This window comes from Topomyia yanbarensis, chromosome 2, assembly GCF_030247195.1.
Source record: "Topomyia yanbarensis strain Yona2022 chromosome 2, ASM3024719v1, whole genome shotgun sequence".
Lineage (NCBI taxonomy): Eukaryota > Metazoa > Arthropoda > Insecta > Diptera > Culicidae > Topomyia > Topomyia yanbarensis.
Window position 1 is genome coordinate 396,338,625 of NC_080671.1, and position 25,584 is coordinate 396,364,208.

The 25,584-nt window shown below is 41.6% G+C and overlaps 1 protein-coding gene across 4 annotated transcripts in view; it reads left to right on the forward strand.

Moving 5' to 3' along the window:
- The window catches only part of LOC131684859 (YTH domain-containing family protein), a 48,880-nt gene extending 29,057 nt beyond the window's left edge, over positions 1–19,823 (forward strand). For 2 of the 4 annotated variants that reach the window (XM_058968079.1, XM_058968080.1), the window contains 5 exons: positions 3,057–3,202; positions 3,278–4,503; positions 4,774–5,453; positions 5,515–5,927; positions 16,788–19,823. In XM_058968079.1, the coding sequence (XP_058824062.1) occupies positions 3,057–3,202; positions 3,278–4,503; positions 4,774–5,453; positions 5,515–5,927; positions 16,788–16,958 (2,636 nt within the window). In that variant the 3' untranslated portion in view covers positions 16,959–19,823. Of the gene's footprint in view, positions 1–3,056; positions 3,203–3,277; positions 4,504–4,773; positions 5,454–5,514; positions 5,953–16,758 lie in introns of those variants that run through there. The other 2 variants (XM_058968082.1, XM_058968081.1) reach the window with 2 other exon arrangements.
- The last annotated feature ends 5,761 nt before the right edge of the window (positions 19,824–25,584 follow it).

Consider the following 25,584-nt stretch of genomic DNA (forward strand, 5'->3'; position numbering starts at 1 on the left):
GGAATATTGATTTACATTCACTAATCAACAAGATGGTTAACGATTTTGTTTTCGCAGGTGTGTTTTAAGTTGCTTAGATTGCTTATTTCATACCTTAAATTAAAATAAATCCAAAATCCTTTTTTCGCGTATATGGTTCATTCAAAAATGGTCTTATTTTATTAGGATAACATCGCATACCCTTAAGCTATATCAGCGCTATGCAATTTGACAGTTATTGCGTAAGTTAGCAAAAATAGTTCATGAAGCATTTTATGACACATTTCAGATGGTTGAAAATATTTACTGAATTTTAAACATTCTTAATTCCATACTTCCCGTTCGGCTCCTTACTCTTGATCACTAGTAAAACCCTTGTAGATCATGCTCTAAATGCTATTTGAAAGTTGTGCATAAATTAGTGTCATTATTCTAGTCATAAAATGAATATTCAAATTAAATATCAGTAATAACCATGCGTCTCCATTCACAGTTTTTTCAAATTTTGACTGCTTATCGCAAGTTTTCGCAAAACTAGCATAGGCTCATTTTAAAGAGAAAATGAAAAGCTTTCGAATGAGCATAGTATGATCGCGGGCATTCACGGGCGTCGTTGTTGTTATCGCTTTAGAAGTTCGAATTCAATAAAAATTCATGACAAACAGTTATCTAAACACTAACTAAACCAACTAATGACTTATTTTTGGCGATTTGATGATGTAATTTTATCACACGGATAATTTTGGTGAAGTAATGTAATGCATAAAATCAACCATTTCTTTGAAGAATGAAAATAACCGGATGTAGTTCCTATGGTCAAATTATGCAAAAAACACCTGAAATATGCCCTTAAAGAGCTGCCAAAAATTCATTTCACGTTCAAATCACTTGAAATTTCGCAAAAATGTCTCTGATAGCTCAGCTGATAGGATAAAAATACTAACGAGAATATCACATAACATTCATATATGGACTTAAGTCCGGGCTCGTCCCACTGTGCGCCTGCGCATACCTGAATCGTACAATGAATATCACATACAGAATCACGGCCCGCTGCAATTGGCCTAAAACAGTGTTTTGGTTGGCGCAATTGCCTGTCTCGTCTGCAACTGTAGTGTGTGATTCTTGCGGGGAGCCCTTCCGAGAACCTCGCTCTACAGCTCCAGTAGGACAACTCGAAACTCTCGATTCATTTTCATAAAGAACCCCCCCCCCCAATAGTATACTGCTATACGCATAAATGTTTCATATGCTATGGGACAACTATGCATAGAGCGGAAGTATAGGTGCTGACCAGCTAGTGACTCTTTCCTAAGGGATTTTTCTACCACGAGGAACAGGCGAATGACCCTAAGTTGAAAACCTCTATAATAGACAATAATAGACTGTATTTTTGTTTGGTTAGATTTCGCTGACACGAATTACCTTACGGAGATTAATGTTTGCCAACCAAGTGTCTTTAAATTTGATCAGAAGTTTAAAATACTGAAAATCCACAATTTCATCGCGTGAAAATTGGAATGCTAGGCGATAACTACTTTCTTTACCCTGCCCCTAAGATGATTGCTACGATTTATTTTTCTTTAGTTTTGTATTCAAGATTCATGATGGTAAAAAACGTGACATACTTATGACAATTATTTAGAATCAAGTGACAATTATTTAGAATCGAGTGATTATAGATTGCAGTTTGATTGTCGCCTCAACTGCCGCTATACGCATAACTGTCCCATGTTCTATGTCTCATGCATAGCAATAGTGATAATATTGATGAAATGCTATGCATTTGAATGCTGAAAGATCAACCTTTTAAGCACATATATTTAAAACCGTTAGGAGATATTCGAAAAATTGATAAAGTTTCAACTGTTGCTACAACCAAGCTCAAAGCGGGTAAATTTGATTGAGCGCGCAAGCGGAATTGTCAAATTTAATAATGAGCACCAAGCTGAAATTTTAAAAAAATCGATTTATTTGCATTTTCTAATCTCAATTCTCAAATGAAAATTTCTGACTATTGTTTGGTCGGTGTTAAGTCATACCGGACTAAGACGAAAAACATCAAAAAATTAGATAATGATAGCACTGGATAAAGAAATTCTTCTGCTACATTAGACTTTTACCAGATTTTAAATATGTAACAATAAGCAAGAATTATGGCGAAAGTTAATTCCCAATTACAATGTAAAGGATGTTGTGATGCAAACTTTAAACTCGTTTTTCTCGAAATCAATAAATTGTCACTTAGTCCGGTCTGACTTAACACCGACCAATTGGCCTGTGTTAAGCCAAAGGGGACCAAGCGCCATTTTGAGGTACTTGTTCAAAAATCGCTAGCACATCACGCTAGAAACACCCACATCAATATATTTTTGAGAACTCAAATAGTAATCAAAAGCAAAGTAGTGTCCTTCAACTTTCTATATTATAGTAAGTTATAGAAAAGAAAATTTTGGCCTGAAAAATTAGTAGACAAAAATTATGGCGCCCAGTTCGGTTTGGCTTAACGCGGGTCATTTATGGATATAAATAATTAAATTTATTGGTCATTGACCCATAATTTTTGCGAAATTGTGAAAGTTAATATCCAATTAATTTTGACACAAGCTTCGCTTTTGCTGATAACACTCGATATTTTCCGTTTCGTCAATTCGTACTGGGAAAGGGACCGGATCAACCTAACAGCCAATTATTTTTATTTGTTCCATCGCAGACATAACCTTTGCACATACAATCATTTATTGAGAAGTCTTATAAGTTCTTCGATATAACCCTTCCGAACGTTGTACCAATCACACACAGTCAAATGAAACAAACAACACATGTCACCGAAAACTCCCCCATCAACCACCCACCTCTTTTCTGAAACGAGTACAACAACACCCGCGTCTAGACAAAATGCAAGAAGGCGGCAATTGCCTTCCTTCGATACTATTTTTGCCCTTCTCATTTCACCTAGCTCTGGCTTGCAATTCGATTTCACGGCAGTTCGAATTCAATGCACTAATTAGATTGTTTCTTTTTTCTCTTTCTTTGCGTCACGTACGTACGTACAACAACAACAACGACGACTATAGGAAATGATTACAATAACTCATGGGGATCACAACAAATGAACCACGGTCACGCTGGTGCACCAGCCGGAGGACATTCACAGAGAAAGCCGTATGATGACTATTACCAGCGGAATCAAGGAGCCTACCAGGGTCACGATGGAATTAAGGTACTGTTCCTGTGTAGAATTTCATCCTTTACCTCTTGGACCAATAAGCCAATAATCTTTATTTCACCTTTCAAGAATGTTGAGCAAGGAATGCAGGGACTCGGCCTCGGTTCGATGCACCACGACAGAGACACAAACCATCACTCCTCCTCACGCAGTGGCAATCCACTATCCAAATCGGATCAACATCACCAGCAGCAAAAGGAAGCTCCCAAAAAGATGACGTGGGCCTCGATCGCATCGCAACCGGCTAAACCGCAAGTGAACACCACGAGTATAACGGTGAAGAAGAAGGGCCCCGGAATGCCCCCACCACCGATGGTACCTGGAAAGCATAATATGGACATCGGTACCTGGGATTCGCCGTCCAAGAACGGACCGAGTGCGATGGTACCAACTCCGACACCACCGGCCATTATTCCCCCGCCGTCGATCGAACCATCGCCGCTTGCTGATCAGCCGGCCGGTAAGGGACCTAGCACTGCTGCTGCGATGGTAGCCGGCCATGCGGGTGGTAGCGGTGGCCACCAACAGCACCATCAACAGTCGCAATACGCGCAGCAGAATATGGGACCACCTGCGGGAGCACATAACGCGCGCTGGCCAACACCTGGCCAAGCTCAGAATCCGCTTCCTCAGCAACAACCGCCACAGCAACAGCTACAACCGCAGAACCAAACTGCTGGAGGAGGTAGCAACATGATATCTCAGCAACATCATTCACAGCGGTCAGATCATCGTCAATACCAACCGGCAGGTCCTCAGCAAAATAATCGTAATAATTTTTCTGGACCACCACCATCGATGAATCAAGGAGCACAGAGTTATCATCAGCCGCCTCCGTTCCATCAGCAGCCGCCTTCGATACAGCAACAGGCGCATCCTCGTCAAAGCCAGAATCATCATGGACCGCCTCCGGTCCACCATCAGCAGCAGCAGGGCGACCGAGGAAACTATCAACAGCCTCCTCCATCTCATCGTCCACCAGTGGACGACCGAAGGGGAGCAAATAACGGCCCTAACAGTTTCCACGAAAGCCAGTCTTCTCAACCACCACTGCAACAGTCTCTACCGGTGCAGCAGCCAGTGCAACTGCAGTCACAGCAGCAATCACAACCGCAACCACAACAACCCCCACAGCAGCCAGCACAGGCTGCCTCGCCGCAATCTCCTACGCCACCAAGCGGTGCAGACCTCAGTGGTGCCGCCGCACCAGCAGCACCAGTTCCGAACCTTTTGCAGAGCAAGAATAACTACAATCCGCCTACGTTGGATATGTTGGATACGGCGCATCTAGCTAGGTAAGTTATTCATTAGCTTCCCTCGAGTTTTGGCTTTGGGTTGACCAACCTTTTCATTTGCGGGCACAAAATCTGGTTATCATGGCAGCATTACAGTCCGTCTAAATTTACTGACTTTAGAAACTTAGAAACCAACAAGTATTAGAAAATTCATTGAACTTGAATGATATCAGGGATTAATACTTTTTGGGCATTTCAGCCACGTTTCAATGTTTCCACTTTATTGACACACATTGTAGAAAGTCAATTAAAAACTTGACCCTTTCGTAGGTTCTTCGTAATCAAATCGTACTCGGAGGACGACATCCACCGCAGCATCAAGTACAGCATCTGGTGTTCCACCGAGCACGGCAACCAGCGGCTGGATCAGGCGTACCGCGAGCGCGAGGAAAAAGGCGGCATGGTGTATCTGTTCTTCTCGGTTAACGGTTCGGGTCATTTCTGCGGTATTGCGCAGATGATGACGGCCGTCGATTACAACTCCATCTCGAGCGTATGGTCCCAGGACAAGTGGAAGGGCACATTCAAGGTGCGCTGGATCTACGTGAAGGATGTCCCGAACGGACAGCTGCGACATGTGCGACTGGAGAATAACGAGAACAAACCGATCACGAATTCGCGCGACACGCAGGAAGTACCGAATGCGAAGGGAGTGCAAGCGCTAAAGATCATCCATAGCTATAAGCACACGATGTCGATATTCGACGATTTTACCCATTATGAGAAGCGCCAGCTGGAGGAGGATACCAAGAAACATGACGTTCCATCACAAGGACCGCCACAGTATAGACCGCAGCAGTACGGAGGTGGTTACGATAGTGGTCCTGGCAAGTACCACAATAATTACAACAAATATAACGATCGTGACGGCGTGGGTGATGGATACAATTCCCGCGGAGGTTATGAGGGAAGAAGTTATCAAGGAGGAGGAGGATACAACAAGAGTTATGGTAAGTTGATTTAAAGTAGGTTTGGAGAATGATTCTAAGATAAAAAAATATTTGTTTGTAGGTGGCTACAACAACCGTAGCCAGTACAACAATCAGGATGGCGGACGGGGAGGCTATCAGAGCTACGATCGGCGTAACAATAACAACAGTAACAATAGCGGCAACGGTAGTAACAGTGGGGACGATCGTGAAGGTAGCAGCTACCCGGATCGCTCGAGAGACAGCCACGATGGGGGTGGTTACAATCAGCGTGGTGGTACTGCCTACAGTAGACCGAGCCGAGACTACTACGGCCGAGATGACAACCGTGGGCGTAGCGATTATCGAGATGCTGGCAACGATAGCTACAGACCATCGCGACCTAGTGGGGGTGATCGCGGCGGCTCGGATGCCGAAGGTGGCTCCCGGGATGGTGGTGATAATAACGGCGGCGGTGGTGGTGGTTATCGGGGCGGATCGAGAGACCACTATCGGGTGGGTAACTAGAGTGCAAGCAAGGGTTAGTGTTTTGTTGTTTGGTTCTTTCTTTGGTACAAGTATTGTTGGTCATTTGCAATGGGTTCTTGGTGGATAGCAATTCGGGTAAGCAGAATAATAATTTACAAGTTTGAATTGTTGTTCAATATTATTTTATTCGCTATATTGAGATAGTTGATAAATTTGCTGAGGGACCGTCCAAACATCAGCTTGACAATTTAGGGTGCGAAGAGGGTACGAATAGTACGGTGGAACTATTGTAAAATTCACTCCTTCGAAAAAATGAAGAGAAATGTAGAAATAATCGAGTTGAAAATACGCAATGTCAAAAAATCGGGAAAGTTCACGTGGTCAACGTTGGTAGAGCGTAGGGGGAATTGTTCACACTTTTCTACGGAGGGAAAGAAGTGGTCTAATGTAAAGGTATGTGTGTCTGCTTGGTATATTTACATGTCGTTTATTGATTTGGAGATGAGAGAATACGGGAGACAACACGGTTTTAGACCATTGCATTGAAAAATAACGTATAAATAAAGTCGTATTTTGTAGTTCTACTTCGTGCAAGCAGTAGCGCAACATACCATCTTGATCACGGTCTTGAAACTATCTTCTTCGTTTTCTGCCATATCGTTGGAGGTGGTGGTTGTTGGTTTGCTAACACTGCATAATTTAGCATTCACTAACACTTGGGAGACTGATTGTCATAACTAAACAGCGTAGTCTGTGCACAGGGAAAGCCAAGGTACAGGGTCATGAAGGAAGGAATTCGGTGTCTAAGCCGCATTTTTTCCATTCGAACACTTTTGTCAATACCTAGGATGATTTTTTTTACTTTCTAATGGGGAACATTTGTCCACATTACGACATGAATTTATAAATAGTGCTATTGAGTGTATTCGTAAACAGATCGTGTAGTCGTACCTTGATTACGTTATTTTTATAATACAAGGAAATGCTAACCCTAACATTGTGACACTCAATACAGTTTTGGAAAACAAATTTTTCTGTGGGGTCGCTACTGTTTTAATGCGATTAGTATAACATTTTGTATATGGTGGCACTGAACAGTACATAGTATGAACTTGAGCTAGTTGTTTCATCGATACACATTCGTTCAGCAAATTGTTGCATAGCATTTGTTCGTAGCGGTCTAATTTTGAAACTTCTGGAGCCCACAAGGGCTGTACAGTAGAGTGGCTCGAAAATGACATTTTTCAGCACAGCACTTTTTGAGTTCCTTTTGTGGTCCCAAATGCCTGTGCAAAGTTTGGGAGGGGTCGGTTGCTTCCCGGGTTTGCGCATTGCGTTTAAAGTTTGTATGGGATTTTATATGGGGAAATCAATTATTTTGCATTTACGTTAATAAAGATCGCTATTTCACTCAATATGAAAAACCATAAATAATATCAATATGAAAAACCATTTATAAAACGATAATTCAAACCTTGGTTAACAACATTGTCGAAGACGGTAACTAGCTACGAGTTTTCAAAAAATAGTTATAACGATTTTAAAACTTATGGTTCAATCCAAATGCAGAAATTAATTATTTCTTCCAACACTGTCGGTATACCATGACACCGATACTTTAAACTTGAATAAATGAGAAAATATTCGTGGCAGAGACTTGGTGCCTTTGAATGAAATGTTCAGAATGAATTGCTGAATAACATAGACGTAGTCAGAAAATGAAAGCAAGAGGGGGTGTGGCTTGTGTACTCCCCAGTTCCCTGTTTTGATAGTTTAGTTTAACATAAGGAGCACACCTTCAATGCAGGTTTAAACCGCCGAATTAAAAATTAATCTTACGTGTTTGAGTGCTACAATTTAAAGGCTCTACTGTTATCTCATTTAAAATGGTATAGCGGTTTATAAGTTTTGCATATTTTAAAACCCTATTTCTTAGCCGTTCAGAGTCAGAATTTAAAAAAAATGCATATCCTTAGATTCCTTGATGTCTCGGAATTGTTTCTATTGATGTTTTCGTTTGAGAATCTAGGAACGAAACCAGGATAGTTACTTCAAACAAGCGTTTTTTATGAAATTGAGTTAGGTTCACGCAAAACAGAGGCGATGTTGGCGAACCAGAAATATACTTCAGGTTAGAACCCAACACGATTTCCAGACCTGAGTTAGTTTTTGCCCCAAGCAAAAACAACACATAAATTTGTAGGTGTAAATTCTAAATATTGTAAATGTTATTTCCCACAACAAAGATTCTAGTATGATTCATATTTGGGTCTATCAAAATATTAAGAAAGTTCAGTCGTTGACATTTACATGGACGTAATGATTCTTTGTCTTGTACAAAACGATCTAAACAGGGACTGAGGAGTACACATGCCCCCTTCTTCTTTTCATTTTCTGACTACGTCTATGATATTCAGCAATTGATTGTGAACATTTCATTCAAAGGCACCAAGTCTCTGCATCGAATATTTTCTCATTTATTCAAGTTTAAAGTATCGGTGTCGTGGTATACCGACAGTGTTGGAAGAAATAATTAATTTCTGCATTTGGATTGAACCATAAGTTTTAAAATCGTTATAACTATTTTTTGAAAACTCGTAGCTAGTTACCGTCTTCGACAAAGTTGTTAACCAAGGTTTGAATTATCGTTTTATAAATGGTTTTTCATATTGATATTATTTATGGTTTTTCATATTGAGTGAAATAGCTATCTTTATTAACGTAAATGCGAAATAATTGATTTCCCCATATAAAATCCCATGCAAACTTTGAACGCAATGCGCAAACCCGGGAAGCAACCAATCGCTACCAAATTTTGCACAGGCATTTGGGACCACAAAAGGAACTCAAAAAGTGCTGTGCTCGCTAGTTTAAATCATTTTAAAGTTTTCCCATACAACCGCGAGCCACTCTACCGTACTACCGTGTTTGGCGTTGGGTATTCATAACGTGGCTAACTAACTGTTTATATTGGTGTCATCAACTACACAAGTAATAACGCACGGTTAGGCTGTCAAAAAATTTCTGATCTCGAGTCCGCTGCAAGCGGTATTTATTAGAGTTTTCTTACACGATATATCTCTTGGATTCTCCCGATATCCCAACACATCGATAGTGTGGAGTGGAGTCTATGTAAACTTAGCCTTTTCTGATACGCCACAAGAACCATGTAAATAGCATCGGTTTGCAGTTCCTTCGAATACATCCGTTGTGAACGAGAGCAGGTTGGTCGTTATCGATCATTTAGACATTAAACCATGTTGATGCAATTTCATGCTGCCAATGAAAGAAAAAAGAAGTGTAAAACAACCAGCTATTCGAGGTTGGGCACGGCACTTAAACACGAAATTCTCCGATAGTTATCGTAGTTCAATTTGTGGGCCGCTTTTCAACAGGAAAGAAATATTCTAGTAGCGAGAGATTGTTTGAAAATTCGTAGAAGTGATACGAGTAGCCCTCTAGCACTTTTTGACAAAAATTGAGTATACCCCATATGGACCCGGGGAACTAGATGCTTTCAGTTTAGAGTTTGCTGCAAGAATAACAGCAGTATCGACGCAAATTCGGATGACGGATCGTCCTAAAGAAGGAGTGAGATTTCCGGCAGCGGAGACTTAATGTGGTGTAAGGCACTCGTCGGATAAAACACTTGAAAATTGATCGCAGAATAGTTGGCAGATTTCTTTAGTATCGGAGCCTAAAACTCCATTTACTGGTATACAAGATGGTAACCGGATCCGTTTCGTCGCTTATTCACATACTCCCAAAACCATTTATTGCTGGGGCGGGTGGTGAATAGCGCTAATTATTGATTTTGGTACATGCCGATCGATTATGTAGTTAAGAATACTAGAAAGCGTTATCGCTGCATCGTACGCGTCGTCGTTGTTAAAATTTTGGCCCCAGTTTATATTCAACATAATACCAACAACGCTGCTGTAGTCTGCCTTTTCCAATCGTAGGCGATAGAGCTTGTGACGTCTTCAAAGTTTACTCCTAAGTTACTATCGAGCATAAGATGTAGGGGGAGATAGGATTGTTTTGGGATAACCTGGCTTTTAATTTAGCCTAGACCACAAACGTTTTCTTAGGAAGCCTGTATCACGAAAACGACGAGCAAATTGTAACATTCATCCAACATAAATTTGGGTTTTCAGCGAGAATACTCTTAGATAGAGAAGAACGATAGGTTCTCGAGAAGTTTGTCTCGTATTGATAGTAGAACTAATTTCTGTAGCTTCCAATTGTCGGGCGAGTGACTTCAATTCATGTTTGCTACCAGATTACAAAAGCTGACATTGATGATTGATAACATCCAGCTAGAGCTTCCAACAGACTATACCCTCGTATGTTGGTACGTGTGCTTCCCCACTCCACTGCCAAAGCATGGAATCTCCGATGGCTATCGGTCGTTAGCTCTCTGGTAAGCTTATCTAGCTCCCAATGAAACTGTTCTACTGTCTATTAAGGAGGTGCGTAGCAGCTACATATAAAAGATCCCGTTGATTTTGCTAATCATGAAACCTTCGTATAAGTTAGACGCCAATTTCTGTATGTGGTGTCTACCCATAAGGTATGTTGCACTCATTCCTGCTCTATGTTTTAGGGATATGACACTCTATAATGATTGCAACGTCACACTTGGTTTCGGTTGTCACAATTATTAATTCTTGCTGTCCAACGCCTTCTTGTAGTTGAACCTACGAAGCCCAAAGAATGCACTTTGGTTGCTTTATGCAGCCTTTTGCAATGTGTTCCTTCTACCTGCATGTTCTGCACAGATCAGATTTGTGCGGGTCCTTCCAGTTTCTCGCTTCGTGACCGAAGCTCATGCATTTAAAGCATCTCTCGTTTTGTTTGGTAACTTTGGGGACAACCTTTTATGACCATCAATTTTTTTTCGGCCTGATTTGCACCATTTGCTAGCCACGGTCGTTGAGAATCGAATCGATGCTGTCTGCGTACCGCCTTACGCCTTCCTCTTCCGGATTGCCCTTGCTGCTCAGCTCGTCTTCTGTTGTAATCTTATCCAAGTTCCTGCACTCAATCACTGTCTCTTGGGATGAAACCCTTACGATTTCCTTCTCACGTAGCGACTTTTCGATGGCGTCGCGAAGCTCTTTAGTGTGGAGTTTTTCTTTCGCTTGAAGAGCATCTCGCCTCTCTGAGTGCGGCGGGATTTACCATGTTTTCCACCAACAACTTCAGTTTCCGCCTAATCTTTTCCTTACGCTATTTGCTTATTGACCGTGAGCCAACCGCTTACTTCCTTACGATCGTCTTCTTGGTCACTCTTCGATATTTTCGTCTCATTCTCCTCACTAGGTGTCTCGTTTTTTCTTTTCACCAAACATGGGTTCCTAGATTTCTTTGGTGCCGCTTGTGCTTCTTTTGATACTATTTTTGCCTTGACCTCTTTAAGCGTTTTTCGGCACGCGTCCAGCATGATCTGCTCTCGATCAACGTTATTCATGCAGTTTTGATATTCGTCTTAGCGTGGACTTTGTTCTTGACCCTTATTAGCCCGTAGAGCTTACCTATTTTCTTCTTGAGCTCTGAAGTATTGGTGCTCAAGTTGCAGTCCTTTATAACTTGTGTCACTACCGGTTTTTTTTGTGTAACCGACCGGTTCAACAGAAAGTATGCAAACCCTTGGAACTTCTACTACTCTTTTTGTTGTTTGTCACTGCTCGAACTCGAAGTCCACGTGGTTCGATGTTGGCGATCATGCGAAAACGTTCGCATCTCGTTGTGCTGCTGGAATGCGTTTACTTCATTTTGTTGGGTCTTGAATCCGGGCCGTTGTACATAGTCGCCGCACGTAGCCTCATGATTATGCACCAATGGTGCTGTTTTTTACAATGGAGAATACATTTACGTGCTAGCCCAGTACACGTGCTATTAGTAGATGCCAAGCTACCACACGGGGTGTACTGAGGGGTGTGTCGGGCTCGAATGGTGACGCAGCCATTAATACCGATTAAATTCCATTGGGCTCCGCCATCGTTCCCCCAGGGACTACCTACCTCTCGGTATTACTTCTGGGGGGATGGCTGTACTTGATGTACACATTCACTCTCGCTCACGCGTTCATACGTCCTGTATGAGGCTTACTTGGGTGCTCTCTCTGTCGCACCTTGATTCACTCTCTAACACTCCACATGAGGCTGACTTGTGTGGTCACCTTTTTTATTCCTTGCTAGGCTTACTTTTGTGCTCGCCTCTAACATACCATGTGAGGCTGACTTGGATGCTCACCCTATCACCTGGTTCACTCTCAATCGTATCATTCTATTACACCCCTGTCGCTCCCTCTGGCATCCTATGTGAGATATTTTTCTTAGGCCCCACTTCTGACATACCATGCGAGGCTTAATTGAGTGCTCACCGTTTTCATACCTGTGAGACTGACTTGGATGCTCACCCTTTCACTCCTCTGCCACGCCACGAGGCATCGATAGCTAAGTCCCAACATACTACGCTACGACCCTCCCATCTTGGCATGAGGCAGTCCACATATACGCCTATACACTCGCTCTTCTGCCTTGCTTCGGGGTGGCTGGGTTTACCCTTTACGCGGTTGCCAGTCGCTGCGTAAAACCTGCCTCAGCATGAACAGACCATTCACTCACTTTTCTGCGCTCGGCCTTTTTCGCTCCAACTAACCAATCACTAGTTAGCCGTGCCTACAGGCAATCTGGGTGGTTGCTGTCGAGACTGCGTTCTACTTCTACACCGATTGACACATCCGCTGAATAAGGGTATCAGGATTGTGTCCCAGCCGCAGACGTCAAGCATTGCTCTTCTTTCGACGCCGAAATGAGGACATACGAACAGTATGTGTTCGGCAGTTTCGTCTATACCTGGCCAGTCAGGGCAGGCGGGGACCTCCGCGTGCCCGAACCTGTGGTACTGTCGGAAGCAGCCATGGCCTGACAGGAATTGTATCAGATGGAAGTGAACTTCCCCAAGGGGGCTGCCCAACCAGCTCGATATATTAGGTATCAGCCGGTGGGTCCATCTACCTTTCGGGGAGTTATCCCACTCATGCTGCCATCTGATGAGGTCACCCTGGCTCCTCTAGTTCCACGTAGCTCGAAGCACTCCTCGTCTTCCCGGATGACCAGCCCGACTGGCATGCTCGCTATCAGGCAGGATGCATCGTGTGATACCGTGCGGTAGGCAGATATCACTCTGCGGCACATCACGCGATAGGTGCTCTCCAATTTCCGTAGGTAACTGGTCACCCTCAGTGCTCTTGACCATGACGGGCCGCCGTACCTGAGGATAGATACGGCAACGCCTGCCAGTAGCCTACGTCTACTGGGGACCAATGGTGCTGATGCAAGTGTTAATGTGTCCTAATGTGTCTAGCGGCACTCCGTTGTTCAGGAAGATCGCGAGAGAAGGTTCGGGCCAAACGTTTATTTGAGGGCCTTTTCAGGACTGTTTTAGGCCCTGTGGTTTTTATGAGTAAAGATATGTAGAGCCCATTACAACGTTCCACTACAGCCATAGTCATTGGTTCGGGTCGTTAATCACATTTCGATTGCTATCACCTTATCCACCACCTACGACCCGTCCAGCGGCCTTAAGTTTTGCTTGCTGCTCTTTACTTCATCTTTCGCAGACCAGGAATGTGTTAGCGTGTGTGTGTATAGTAATGTTTAAACCGCTTCAAAAGCTCATCGCACCTCTATATTGCTCACAAGTGTTTCATACTTAACTCAATTGATGCGTAAAATAGAACATACGCCATGTTGCTCTTGACTTTCCTCTTGCTTTCTGCTATTCTCTCAATCTATTATGCCGTTTAGATCCCCTGCATACTTGAGCCATTCGGCCCCGAACTCTACTCGGATATTCATCAGCGGTAAATTACCTCAAGCCATTTGGTTCTGGTTTCCGTAAAACATTTGGCTCCCGTTTTTGCTATTCGTTTAACTCTCGTCCCAGTCAACCATTTAGCTTCCTATTCAATGAGCCGGTTCAATTCCGGTTTCCGTGAGTTAATTTGCTCCCAGCTGTGTCTCAATCTATTCGCATAGTCCACGGTGGTTAACTCACCGGCGGCGGAATTTCTTCCGAAATCAATTTCCCTTTAGCTCCTAGTTTTATCGGATATTTCCCGGCAGTAAAAACTACTTTAGTGCGACTGAGACTTCTCCGGCGGCGGAATTTCTACCGCTACCGATGTCCGTTTTGTGAGCCAATTAGCTTCTAGCTTTATCACGATATACTCGGGTAGTCCCCAGCCGTCTATAACTTACCTTCGTTCCTCCAGTAGCAGTATGGTTATAAACCATGTAATGCGCATCGAACGCCTCAATTGAAACCAATGTGTTAAACAGAGCAGACACTGCGCTTATTAACCGTTATGTGCCCAACGCGGTACCCGGGTACCTTTTTAAGTTTCAATTAATGAAATTCCCATGTTTTATCCACAGCTGGAAATTGAAACTTCGTGACATCTTAGAACTTTACAAAGTCAAGTTTTTGGGTTAACAAAATTGTTGATACAGTAAGGGGGGAGTGAGGAGGGGCTCCTGATTTTTTTTACTACGTAACAGGCCGACCTGGTTTCCCGGGTACCCACAAAACTGAAATACCTATAACTAAGGTAATTTTCAACCGATTTTGATTCTTTTTGGTGTTTTGGATTCGAGAACTCATCCGCTTTTAGACTTTGTGAAAATGAATTGGGTTACATCATTCGGTTCCCGGGAATCCGGATCTCTGGAAGCATGTTCCAGTGCTGGGATACTATTTGTGAATTTCAATGGAATACTAGCAATATGGGTATCAACATTCTTGGAGTTGCATCAGTAGGCTATATCTCGTGGTTTTGAAACCATTTGGTGATTTGACCCCTGAACGGATATTCCGGAGCAGGTTCCCGTGGGGCCGTGAGAAGCCATTCCATTCCAATTCCATTTGTCAAATTTCCCTTGGGGCCCGTAATAATAAATAATAGACTTCCGAGGCAATTTGAAGAGTTTTGATACTCATATTGCTAGGATATTATTAAAATTTACAAATCATTCCCTAATACTGGAACATTACTCAGGCAAATCCGGATTACCAAGAACCAGATCCATTCATCCGGTTCACATTAGCAGAATCAAAAAGTGGATGAGTTCTTGAATCCAAAACATCTAAACGTGTCCAAATCGGTTAAAGGAAGCCATAGTTATGAGTATGTCAATTTGTGGGTACCCTGGTACCCTCGCTGGCCTGTTAAAAGTGTTTTTTGTTGTTGGACACATAACGGTTAAAGGAATCTAATGGGTAAGATGGCTAATAAGGCTGAGATTAATTAGAGAGCGTCTGTCATATCCAATAAATGCGATCCCAGGTCGGTGTGAAGAAGCCGTCGCTTTAGCTACGATTCAGGCGATACATCAGTTTCCGGAACAGCACGAGAACGTTCAGTCACCGTTTCGTCACAATAAGGGATCTTAGTCTAACAGTCACGTCATCTAGTGACTAGAAGAAACTTTTCAGTCACATAAAGTGACCCAAGTAAGGAAGACCCAAGTTCTCGTCCCAGAGGAACTGCATGTAACTATTTTTTTCCGTTGACGTGCTGTTCCGGTGACGAATCGTGTAAAGGGTATTTTATATGCTGATATTTATGAATATGTATGATTTGTACTTTCAGCCAATTGTTTTATCGGTAACATATTCATCGGTGATTTCTCCTGATACGGTAAACTAATAGGATTGATCCAGTACATGTTTGTTACTCCTAGTTGCTCCGGAGGAAACAGTAGTAAATAAACTCCGGTTTATTACCAGAAGAGAACGAAAAAAAAAATAGAAATAGAAAACAGGAACGATTTTCTCCCTGTTTACTCCGGAGTACTTCCAATTTCTTATGGTCCTGGAACAAACCTAATATTTAAGTTTCTTATTTCAACGAATTTTGGATCTTTCAACAATTCGAGGGCAGTGGGGTAAACCGAGTATCGGAGTACGCTACCGAAAAAGGAATAACATTTCACTCAACTGATTCAGAAGTCTTTCATGCACGAAGTCAATTGTAAGTAAAGCTACACTATTTACTTTCGAGTTTCTGTGCATCAACTTGACATTGGGTTAAACTAGCTGAGGTAGTATAGACCGAATACCTATTTTAACACTAAAATACAATTTTTTTTTGAGAATCAAGCGTGCAGCGGCGTTTCGTTGCATTGGCCGATAGCGGTCCTGCTGGAAGAGGAACTGGCATAAAAAACTTCGCTCCACGAGTTTCCGCCAAAAATTGTGGAAATCGGAGTTCTTTGGAGTGTTTACGTGGATAATTCCAAAAACTATAATAGATGGATTATTAATTAGACAGATTCAACTTTTGAATATGAGTTCTATAAGACTGCTGATTCATTTAGGGTCGTTAGCTACCCATGATCGCAAATCAGTCCCATAAAGATAGGAAATCCCTTCGAAAACGGGACACAAATCTGCGATCATGGGCAGTTAGCAACTGTGCAAAATTTGGAAGCGATGAATTGTATCTACGTAACCTTCTATATTTTTATGTCTATATAACTTGGAAATCCGTCTAAAAAAATCAATCAATCGCAATTCAGCATAACGTAGATTCAAAACCTCTTATGTCAGAAGTATTCTTTAAAAAACAGTTTAGTAAAGGTTCAGTCAAACGGTAACACGTGGGTACCGCTTCCCTCTCGGGTTAACATATGTCTCTAATTTAACAAATCGGAAACTCGTTGTTTATCAATTTAACGCCAGACCTCGTTGCTTGACCTATCGATCAAGTGAAAACTTTCGCTACATAACTCACACATCTTAACTGGACTGAAATTCTCTTTTTAAACGTCGAAATTTTATTTCACAGAAATAAAATTCTCGGTATCTCGTTTGCAGAACCGCAATGACCCTAGCCAGCCGAACAGTCGCGTTAAGCGGGCCGTTCATCCTAATGTCCGCGCAGATGTTGTTGAACGTGGCGCAGCGGTTGGTGCAGGTTCTTATCACAACAGCAACATCAACAACAACAACACCAGCAGCAGTAGCAAGAGCAGCCTGCAGAATTGAATCGGTCGGTGAGGTAGAACATCTTTTAACGGTTTGATTGATTTAGGACTGTCTATAGGATGCCTCAAGCTTACGAAGGAAACAAGGCAGAATGAGCAGCGTACGAGAGAAAGCAAGACAGAAAGAAGCATACAAAAACATGCAGGAATATAATTGTTCGTATGGGCGAAAGCAGACAACCGAGAAAACAAGAAAAATACATTGCTTGGATTGAGACTCAAAGTATGATTGTAGGGAAGATAAATTGAAAATTTAATATATCGATTTAAAAATATTTAATAAACGTTAAGAAAGGAATGCTCTTAAAGAAACCAAAGTTGGGACACGTATCGAACCCAGCTGGCAGATAAAAAAAGATTATGACTTGTTAAAATATTATAGAACAGATCGTATATATCTAAGCAAAAAGGTAATCAAACAAATAAACGTAACGTTCTTAAGTTTTCTTTTTATCACATTATACAAAATGAGTAAAAACAGTAAGAGAATGTTAACAAGATAATATTCCTAAAACGATTTGATTTTTAACTTTCTCACGAATCAATACTAGAAAAGGAAACAAATATTAAAAAAATGATGAAAAGAAATGCTGCCGTTAGATAAAGTAAAATGATGCAACCTTACAGAAACTTATAACAACAACAAAATGCACAGTTTTTACTTTTTTTTCAATTCGCAAGAATACAAGTGGAGGTGTTTGCGGAAGCTGATAGCTGACAGTGTGAATGCTGGATGATGGTGGGAGAATCGACGACCGGAACTCGCTCGCTTGTCCCCTGCTGGACGGTGGTGACTGGTGACGAGATGACAGTCATCGCCTCCGGCACCGAGCGCGAGCCTAAATGTGTGCTTTCGAAGCGAATTTTGGATACTCAAAGACTGCTTACGGAGAAATCCGAAAAACGGAAGAAACAACAAGTGCAACAAATGTGTGTATATTTTCGAGGAAATATGGATATCGAAGAACCAAAAATTAAATAACAAAAACGTGCAACGTTGACTGAAAAGTACTACCCTTTTAATAGAAGAGACACGAACAAATTGCCAAGTATTACGCAGTTCAAACAAGTTTTTTTTTAAACATAATTTTGTTTTCTGTTGATTTTTGTATTTTAGTGTTGTCCATTTAGCAAATGCAAGTAAAACTAAAAGTATTTCCCGCCACAGTTGAAAGACACATCGTCATTGCTGAACAAAAACTCCATACCGAATGGTTAATTTTTCTCCGGAACCAATGGGAAGCTATTTCCTGCCGCCGTAGAAAGTGCACACCGCATAACAAAGAACACAATGTTCCGTGCTAGAAATGGACCTTTTTATCATTAACGCATATGAACACTTTTATAAGTGGAAACCTATTTGTGATACACATCGTTGGTACTGTGAACAAGTGTGAGAAATCCGTCGAAAGTGCGCCAAACAAAAACAAAATCTGTGTAAGTAAAGGACATTACTCCCGTGCAAGAAGTTGCCCCATCGTCCGGCTCTGCGGCCACAGCCGAATCAACAATAGAGAGCTGCAAGCTGTCGGGGAAAAAAAGATGGTGTTATTTTATTTTTCTCTGTAGCATCGCGAAAACAAAAAAAAACAATTGTGCTACTTCTAAGCAAACAAGTTCACTAAAAGCTGACGAAACGAATACTACTAAATAAACACTACTAGATGGTCATTTAGCAAAAATTGCTGTTCACATTCATCGGATCAAAGGTGTTTTAAGACTAAAAACTAATAGACAAAAATTATCAAAAAAAAAGATAAAAATAATTTTCTATTTTTTGGTCAAATAATATTAAGAATCACTTAACAATGTGGTAAGAAGAATACGTAGTAGAGATGAATGAGACTAGGAGTTAAAACACATTTTTCAAAACATAGGCAAAATTAGTTGGTTTCCAACATCGGAACTGTCACAGCAACACGTTTTGTAAAACTTGCCCGACTATGATGCGAATTTCAAGCCTTTGTGTTGACAGTTAAAAATCCCACAGGTTCTTTTTCGTCTTTTGGAACAAGCGCCACACGGCAGTGGTAAAATATGAATTAAAGGAAATTTATACAATGGATTTGCCCCGTAACAACAGTAGGTAATCTGACTTTTTTGTCTATTTTTACAAATTCGAATGAACTATCGATTAGAGTATTGTGTTTTATTTTATTATAGGTAAACTAAGACAAACACAAACAACAATGCATCAAAGTTTCAATTAATTATTCTCTTTTTTATCACCGAATGAATAAAATATAAAAATTCAGCTAATTTAAAGTGTAACTGATGCTGCGCGTTGGCTGTTAGGGTACGTAATCATTCGACGCAAGCAAAACGAAAGTCTGTCTAACAGGAAAGTGGGAGTATAATTAAAGAGCAAACTAAGTAATGATAAGAAACTAACATATATTCAAACAAACAAACAAACACAAAATATGAAGATTCTAATTGAGTTTATGGAATCCTGCGGAGACAAAATGTAAACAAATGAAGTAGAATGCTAAATAGTGAATGAAACCAATTAATATAAATGTATAACTGAACTCTTTGCAAATTACTACTGTTCGACGGCTAAACGAGAAAAAAGAAGAAAAAACGATGGAATGTACACAGAACTAATGATGACTATACATGAAATGAACCAGAAAATCATACAAAAATAAAGGACAACAAGAATGAACACGGTAAAGAAGTATAAAATAAAAATGCAACTACATACATCTAATCGACTATGATGAATTATTAAGAAATAAAAAGCCAAGCATAAACAAATGATTATGGTGATCATGCATATTGAGAGATGTACATAGAAGTAAGGAATACAAACAAATTAAAAAATTCAATGAAAAAAAGTAATAAAAGGCATATTGATAATAAACGGTCAAGTTACCATTATTTTAGTTAGTTTTGAAGAATCATTTCGTTTATTACTGACGTGCGGGGAATTTAATATCTTCTGTAGGACGGACCAATACTTGTATTAGTTTAGATTCGGAAGGTTGTCTCCCCGCTTGCTGGATGGACAACGCATCAAGTAATTGAAAATCAGATTAGGTGGAATTTCCGACAAGATTCGAGTAGCCCAAAATGTATACAGTATTTTGTGTCCGTCATACCTTCATCAATTCTAGCCAACCTCTTGTGGATATCGATTTTTAGGTGTCATTTCAGTTGCACTTTTTGACCGAGCATATAGTAGGTATAATTTTCTCACCTGAGCAAAGCCTGATATCAAATTGAAAATAAAGAGGTCCAGTCGGTTAAGCACGTGAAGATTTTTCTAAAGTTTTAACCCTTTAGGGGCCATATTGGAGGAGCTAGGGTGTTTTTTTTCTATTTTAGTTTTGTTTTATTTCTGAAAAACCTTCCACTGGAATTTTTTTTTAAAAAAATCGCGATGATTATGTACATTAAACAGCGAATTTTAATAGTCTTCAGATTTTTTTAAAAAGATTTCATGTAAAAAATACTTGAGATTTTCCCAATATTTGCCTTCCTTATTTTCAATTTTATTACTGCTCTAAATTTTTCAATCTGAAGTTGTTTTTTGGTGTGTTCGGTATCACTAAAAGATAACCCCACTAACAAAAACTGGTACCACTTATAGCAAATCCAACGAAGACCGAACCAGCTAGTGACATTTGCGGCGGTTGCCACCGCAACTTCCAGTGCTCGACCTTCATCTCTTTGTCCACATCCCCGAAGAGAGAAGGTGTGAATCGCTGGGCTTTGCTACAACTGCCTACGGAAAGGACACCTCACCAGGAGTTGTTCTTTCACCAAGTCGTGTCGCAAGTGTGAGGCTCGTCACCACACTGTGGCGCCAGTTCCAGAGCGTGACGTCCAACCCAAAGCATCGGTGGTAACCAAAGTGCCTAAACCGAAACCACCATCCATCGTAGAACCGAAAGCAACCACTACGATAGACCACCAAGTGTCTACATCCTGCTCCCGTTATTTCGCCACCAGCGCGAAAACCGTACTACTGCTCACCGCAGTGGTAGATGCCATTGACAAACACGGCCAACCTCATCCCTGTCGCGTCCTCCTTGATAGCTGCTCCCAAGTAAACTTTATTACGGAGGACATGGCCAACCGTTTGGGTGTCAAGAAGCAGCGAGGTGACAAGGTGATGGTCAAATTCCGATCCAGAGTGTCTACATTCTTCTGTAATCTCGAGTGTCTGATCACAGCCAAAGTGACTGGAAAAATCCCCACCACCAAGATTGACATCAGTGGATGGCGTCTTCCGGAAGGAATAGTTCTAGCCGATCCAGCGTTCCACACTCCCGACAAGGTGGATATGCTGATCGGTGGAGAGTGGTTCTTTGATATCCTGAAGCCAAGACATCTACGTCTGTCCGACAAGCACCCACAGCTGCGATAAACTCACCTAGGGTGGGTCGTGGCCGGTGTCCTTGTAGAGTCGTACGTCGCCGAGGCTCCAGTGCAGCACTCCAACCTGGTCTTCATCGAAGAAGTCGAAACCATGATGCAGCGGTTCTGGCCTTTCGAGCAATTGCCGGATATCCCCAAGCTCTCCAGAGAAAAAGTAGCCTGCGAATCCCACTTCCTGTCCACATATAAACGAGATTCAACAGGGATGTTTGTGGTACAACAACCATTCAAAGAAACCGTTGCCAAGCTGGACGATTGTCGAGATTTAGCACTGAAGCGAGTTCTGATGCTAGAGAAGAGATTGTTACGTAACCCGGAGCTCTAGACCCACTATATTGAGTTCATCCAAGAATACGAAATTCTCGGTCATTGCCATGAAGTGATCGAATCAGATGACCCGCCGGACCAGAAAAAATTTTACCTGCCACATCACACCGTTTTGCGTCCCTTCAGTTCAACCACAACATGTCGAGTGGTATTCGATGCCAGGGCAAAGTCGTCCCCATCCAACCTTGCGTTGAACGACGTACTCCTCGTCGGTTCGGTAGTGCAAAGCGAGCTGTGCTCCATCATGCTTCGATTTCGCACCCATAAAGTAGCTTTCACAGCAGACATTTCCAAAATGTATCGGCAGATTCTGATGGCACCTGAACATAAACACTATCAACGAATCTTCTGGCGTGAACGAATGTCTCAACCGTTGCGTGTACTGGAACTGGACACCGTTACTTATGGCACAGCATCGGCACCATACCAAGCAACGCGGTGCCTGGTACAATTGGCTGCGGAAGAGAAGGATGATTACCCGATTGCAGCCGAAATAATAAAAACCTGTTTTAATCCACCTAGAGGTGCAATTGTGCCTTTCTCATTTCTCCAAACTATGATTTAATAGCTGGTTCGTACAATATAACATTATGGAAATATCTTTCATTCTTATTACACTTGGTAAGTATATATAAGAGCACATTTTTGCATTCATCGCGGTATCGGTTTTAATCGGAGTTTTCTATGTGATCGCACTCCACAACCCGTAACTCCGGAGCCGGAAGTCGGATGAAGATGGAATTTAATATCAGTTTCCGGGGACGCAACACCTTTCATTTGAGACTAAGTTGATCAAATCGGTCTAGCCATTTTCGAGAAACCAATATAACCGTTGTTCTGAATTTGGATGCTTCCGGATCCGTCGATGGTGGCCAGTGTGGCCAAAGAGACTTTGAATGACTGTTGGTGACCTAGATCTACAAATTCAACAGTTGTGTTTACATTTTGGAAAAAAATCACCTTTTTACATTCATCGCAGAATTCGTTAGAATCGGGATTTGCTGCGTGATCGTACGTATCACTCTGTAACTCAGGAACCAGAACTCGGATCCACACAAAATTCAACAGCAGCTGATGGACCTTTCATTTAAAATCAAGTTTGCCAAATCGGTTCAGAAAATTCCGAGAAACCGATGTGGACAAATCAACAAATTTTGTTTTGTAACCATACTCTTCAACTCGTAATCCGGAACAAGATGTCGGTTGAAAATGAAATTCAGTAGCAACCTATGGGAATATTATATTTCATCTGAATCTTAGTTTGCAAAAATCCGTTCAGCCATTTCCGAGAAACCGATGTGGACATTTTGTTAATAAATCTGCACATACACACATACATACATACATACACAGATATTTTGCGATCTCGGCGAACTGAGTCGAATGTTATATGAGACTCGGCCCTCCGGGCCTCGGTTAGAGAGTCGGTTTTTGGAGCAATTGCATAACCTTTCTATATGAGAAAGGCAAAAGAATAATATTTAATTAGCTTAATCAGCATGAGTTCAATGTTATCTTCATGTGATTATATTTTGAAATGTTGGTGGAATGGGTTTGAAAGTGGAGGGAATGGGGGGTTAGTAGAGTGGGAGTGGAGGATGCGTCAGAAATCCTTCATCTTATTTCAGTATACGGGGTGGATGAAGGAAATGCGGGCGTGAGGGTGGTCCAAGGGGAGGGGAGTGATGAAGGAAGGAGGTGTAAGGGCAAGGCGGGGGGGAGGGGTGGCGACGCAATACTCAACTACATATTTTGCCTTCCATTTGAGACTTGGTTTGAGAAAATCGGTTCAGTTATCACCGAGGAACCGATGTGACTTTAATTGTGGAATATGCCCGGAATTCCGGACTTCCGGACTTCCGGAATCGTCGATAGTGGACAATATATTCAAAGAATGTTTGTTTGGCAATCAGTGATCTAGATCTGCGATTAGAAGTAATGTGGTGACCATTTCAATAGTTTTTAGCCTCTGAGGTATTACGATTGTACCGATTTATATGGGAAATTCCAGTGTATCCTTACTAACACCCCTGTAACTCCGGAAGCAAGAGTCAGAACAGAATGAAATTCAGCAGCAGTCAATGGTATTACTGTATCTTTCATTTGAAATCAAGTTTGTAAAAATCGGTAGAGAATTCGTTGTGGAATGGGTGTGATATTAGCTTAGGAACTTGGCGGGTTCCCCGAGGGCGTCATGAACCGTCATAGGTGGCCAATGTGGTTAAAGCTGCTTTGATTGATCATTAGTGATCCAGACCTGCAAATTAGAGTAATGTTACATCAATTTTAATATGTTTTACATCATTTGAACATCATGGTGGTACCAGTTTATATGAGAATTTGCTGTGTGACCGCACTCTTCAACCTGTAACTCCGGAACCGGAAATCGGATCAACTAAAAATTCAATAGCAGCTTATGGGAGCGTTATACCTTTCAGATGAAACTAAGTTTGCGAAAATCGGTTCAGCCATCTCTGAGAAAATTGTGTGAGTTTAAATGACACACACACATACACACACATACATACACACAGACATTTGAGGTCTACATGGATGATACGCTACCTGGTGCCGATTCGGTGTCGAAAGCTATCGAAGCACAACGGCAACTGAAACAGCTGTTGGCACGCGGTGGCTTTCCCATCCACAAATGGTGTTCCAATTCTTCAGAGTTCCTCCAACACGAGCCACCCGAAGAACGAGTGCCCCAAGTGCCGTTGAAAGAATGCGGAGCGAATAAGGTCATCAAGGTCTTAGGTCTGCTCTGGGATCCAGAGGCTGATGCACTACTCCTCGCTAACCAGATCAAGCCAGTGACAAGAGACGTTGTGACCAAGCGGTTGATCTACGTCGAAGTCGCCAAATTTTACGATCCTCTCGGATTGTACTCACCAGCTATTGTCCTCGCCAAACTACAAGCGCAACGCCTGTGGAGCATTAAGGCAGACTGGGATGACCCGGTCGACGAAGAATTTTGCTCTGTTTTATTTAAGAGGTTTGAGGTGATCACGATTGGAGACCAATAGATCTTCTAAAATCCCAAAACTCAAAAAATTCCCATAGTGTATGAGTATTCCTCGTACCTTAACGATTAGTTGAATAAATAATTTTTTTTTGCTGCATTCGAGAACGTTTTTAGTAAAAAAATCGCTGATTTAACCCTTTCATGCCCAACTTTTTTCTAGTGTACGTAGGATTTCAAAACTATTTTTCCTTGAAAACGGTGGGATAAAGAAACTCGAAAAGCCATTTTTCATAAAGATAGGTGCTTCCCTCGCAGTGCTAAAAGCTGATCAATTTTTACCTTCCAATGCTCAATACAATTCTTGTAGAATATTTACAATAGTCCACTTACGTGAAAACGTAGCCAAAGGCACTCTAAAGTGATAAGTTTTATCAGTTTTCAATAATATACAACAATAACGAAAATATATGAAAAAATCATTTTTCGTATTCAACGTAAACTGTCTCTGGCAGAACTGCTCCATTGGAATCCAATCAGACTAATTGCAATAATTTCAGTTCTAGAGCTGATCCTTGTAACTGTTAGTAAATCGATATATGCGAGATTTCAGTAAGTAGCACTTGGCCGTGTACGATGAAGTATCTTGTCTATGAACCCGCCCGGAAAGTAGAGACTGATGGTGTAATCTCCAACAGGAGCCTTGATTTCGAGGTGTGGAGTTCGCTCCTTCAAGAACCCTTCGCTTCGGCCAGTGAAAATTCTGATTCGCAAGCAATTGCGTTCAGGAACAATCAAGGAGTATATAAGAACAACTTATTTCCATAAGCCTTATTTCGAACCTTTCGCCGAATCTGCTCTTCTGAACTTTGATCTTTTGAACGGGGCTAGTCTACCTGTTAGCATTTTGTGCCGTGAAGCATGAACTGCCGTCGTTGCAAACAATTGGGCC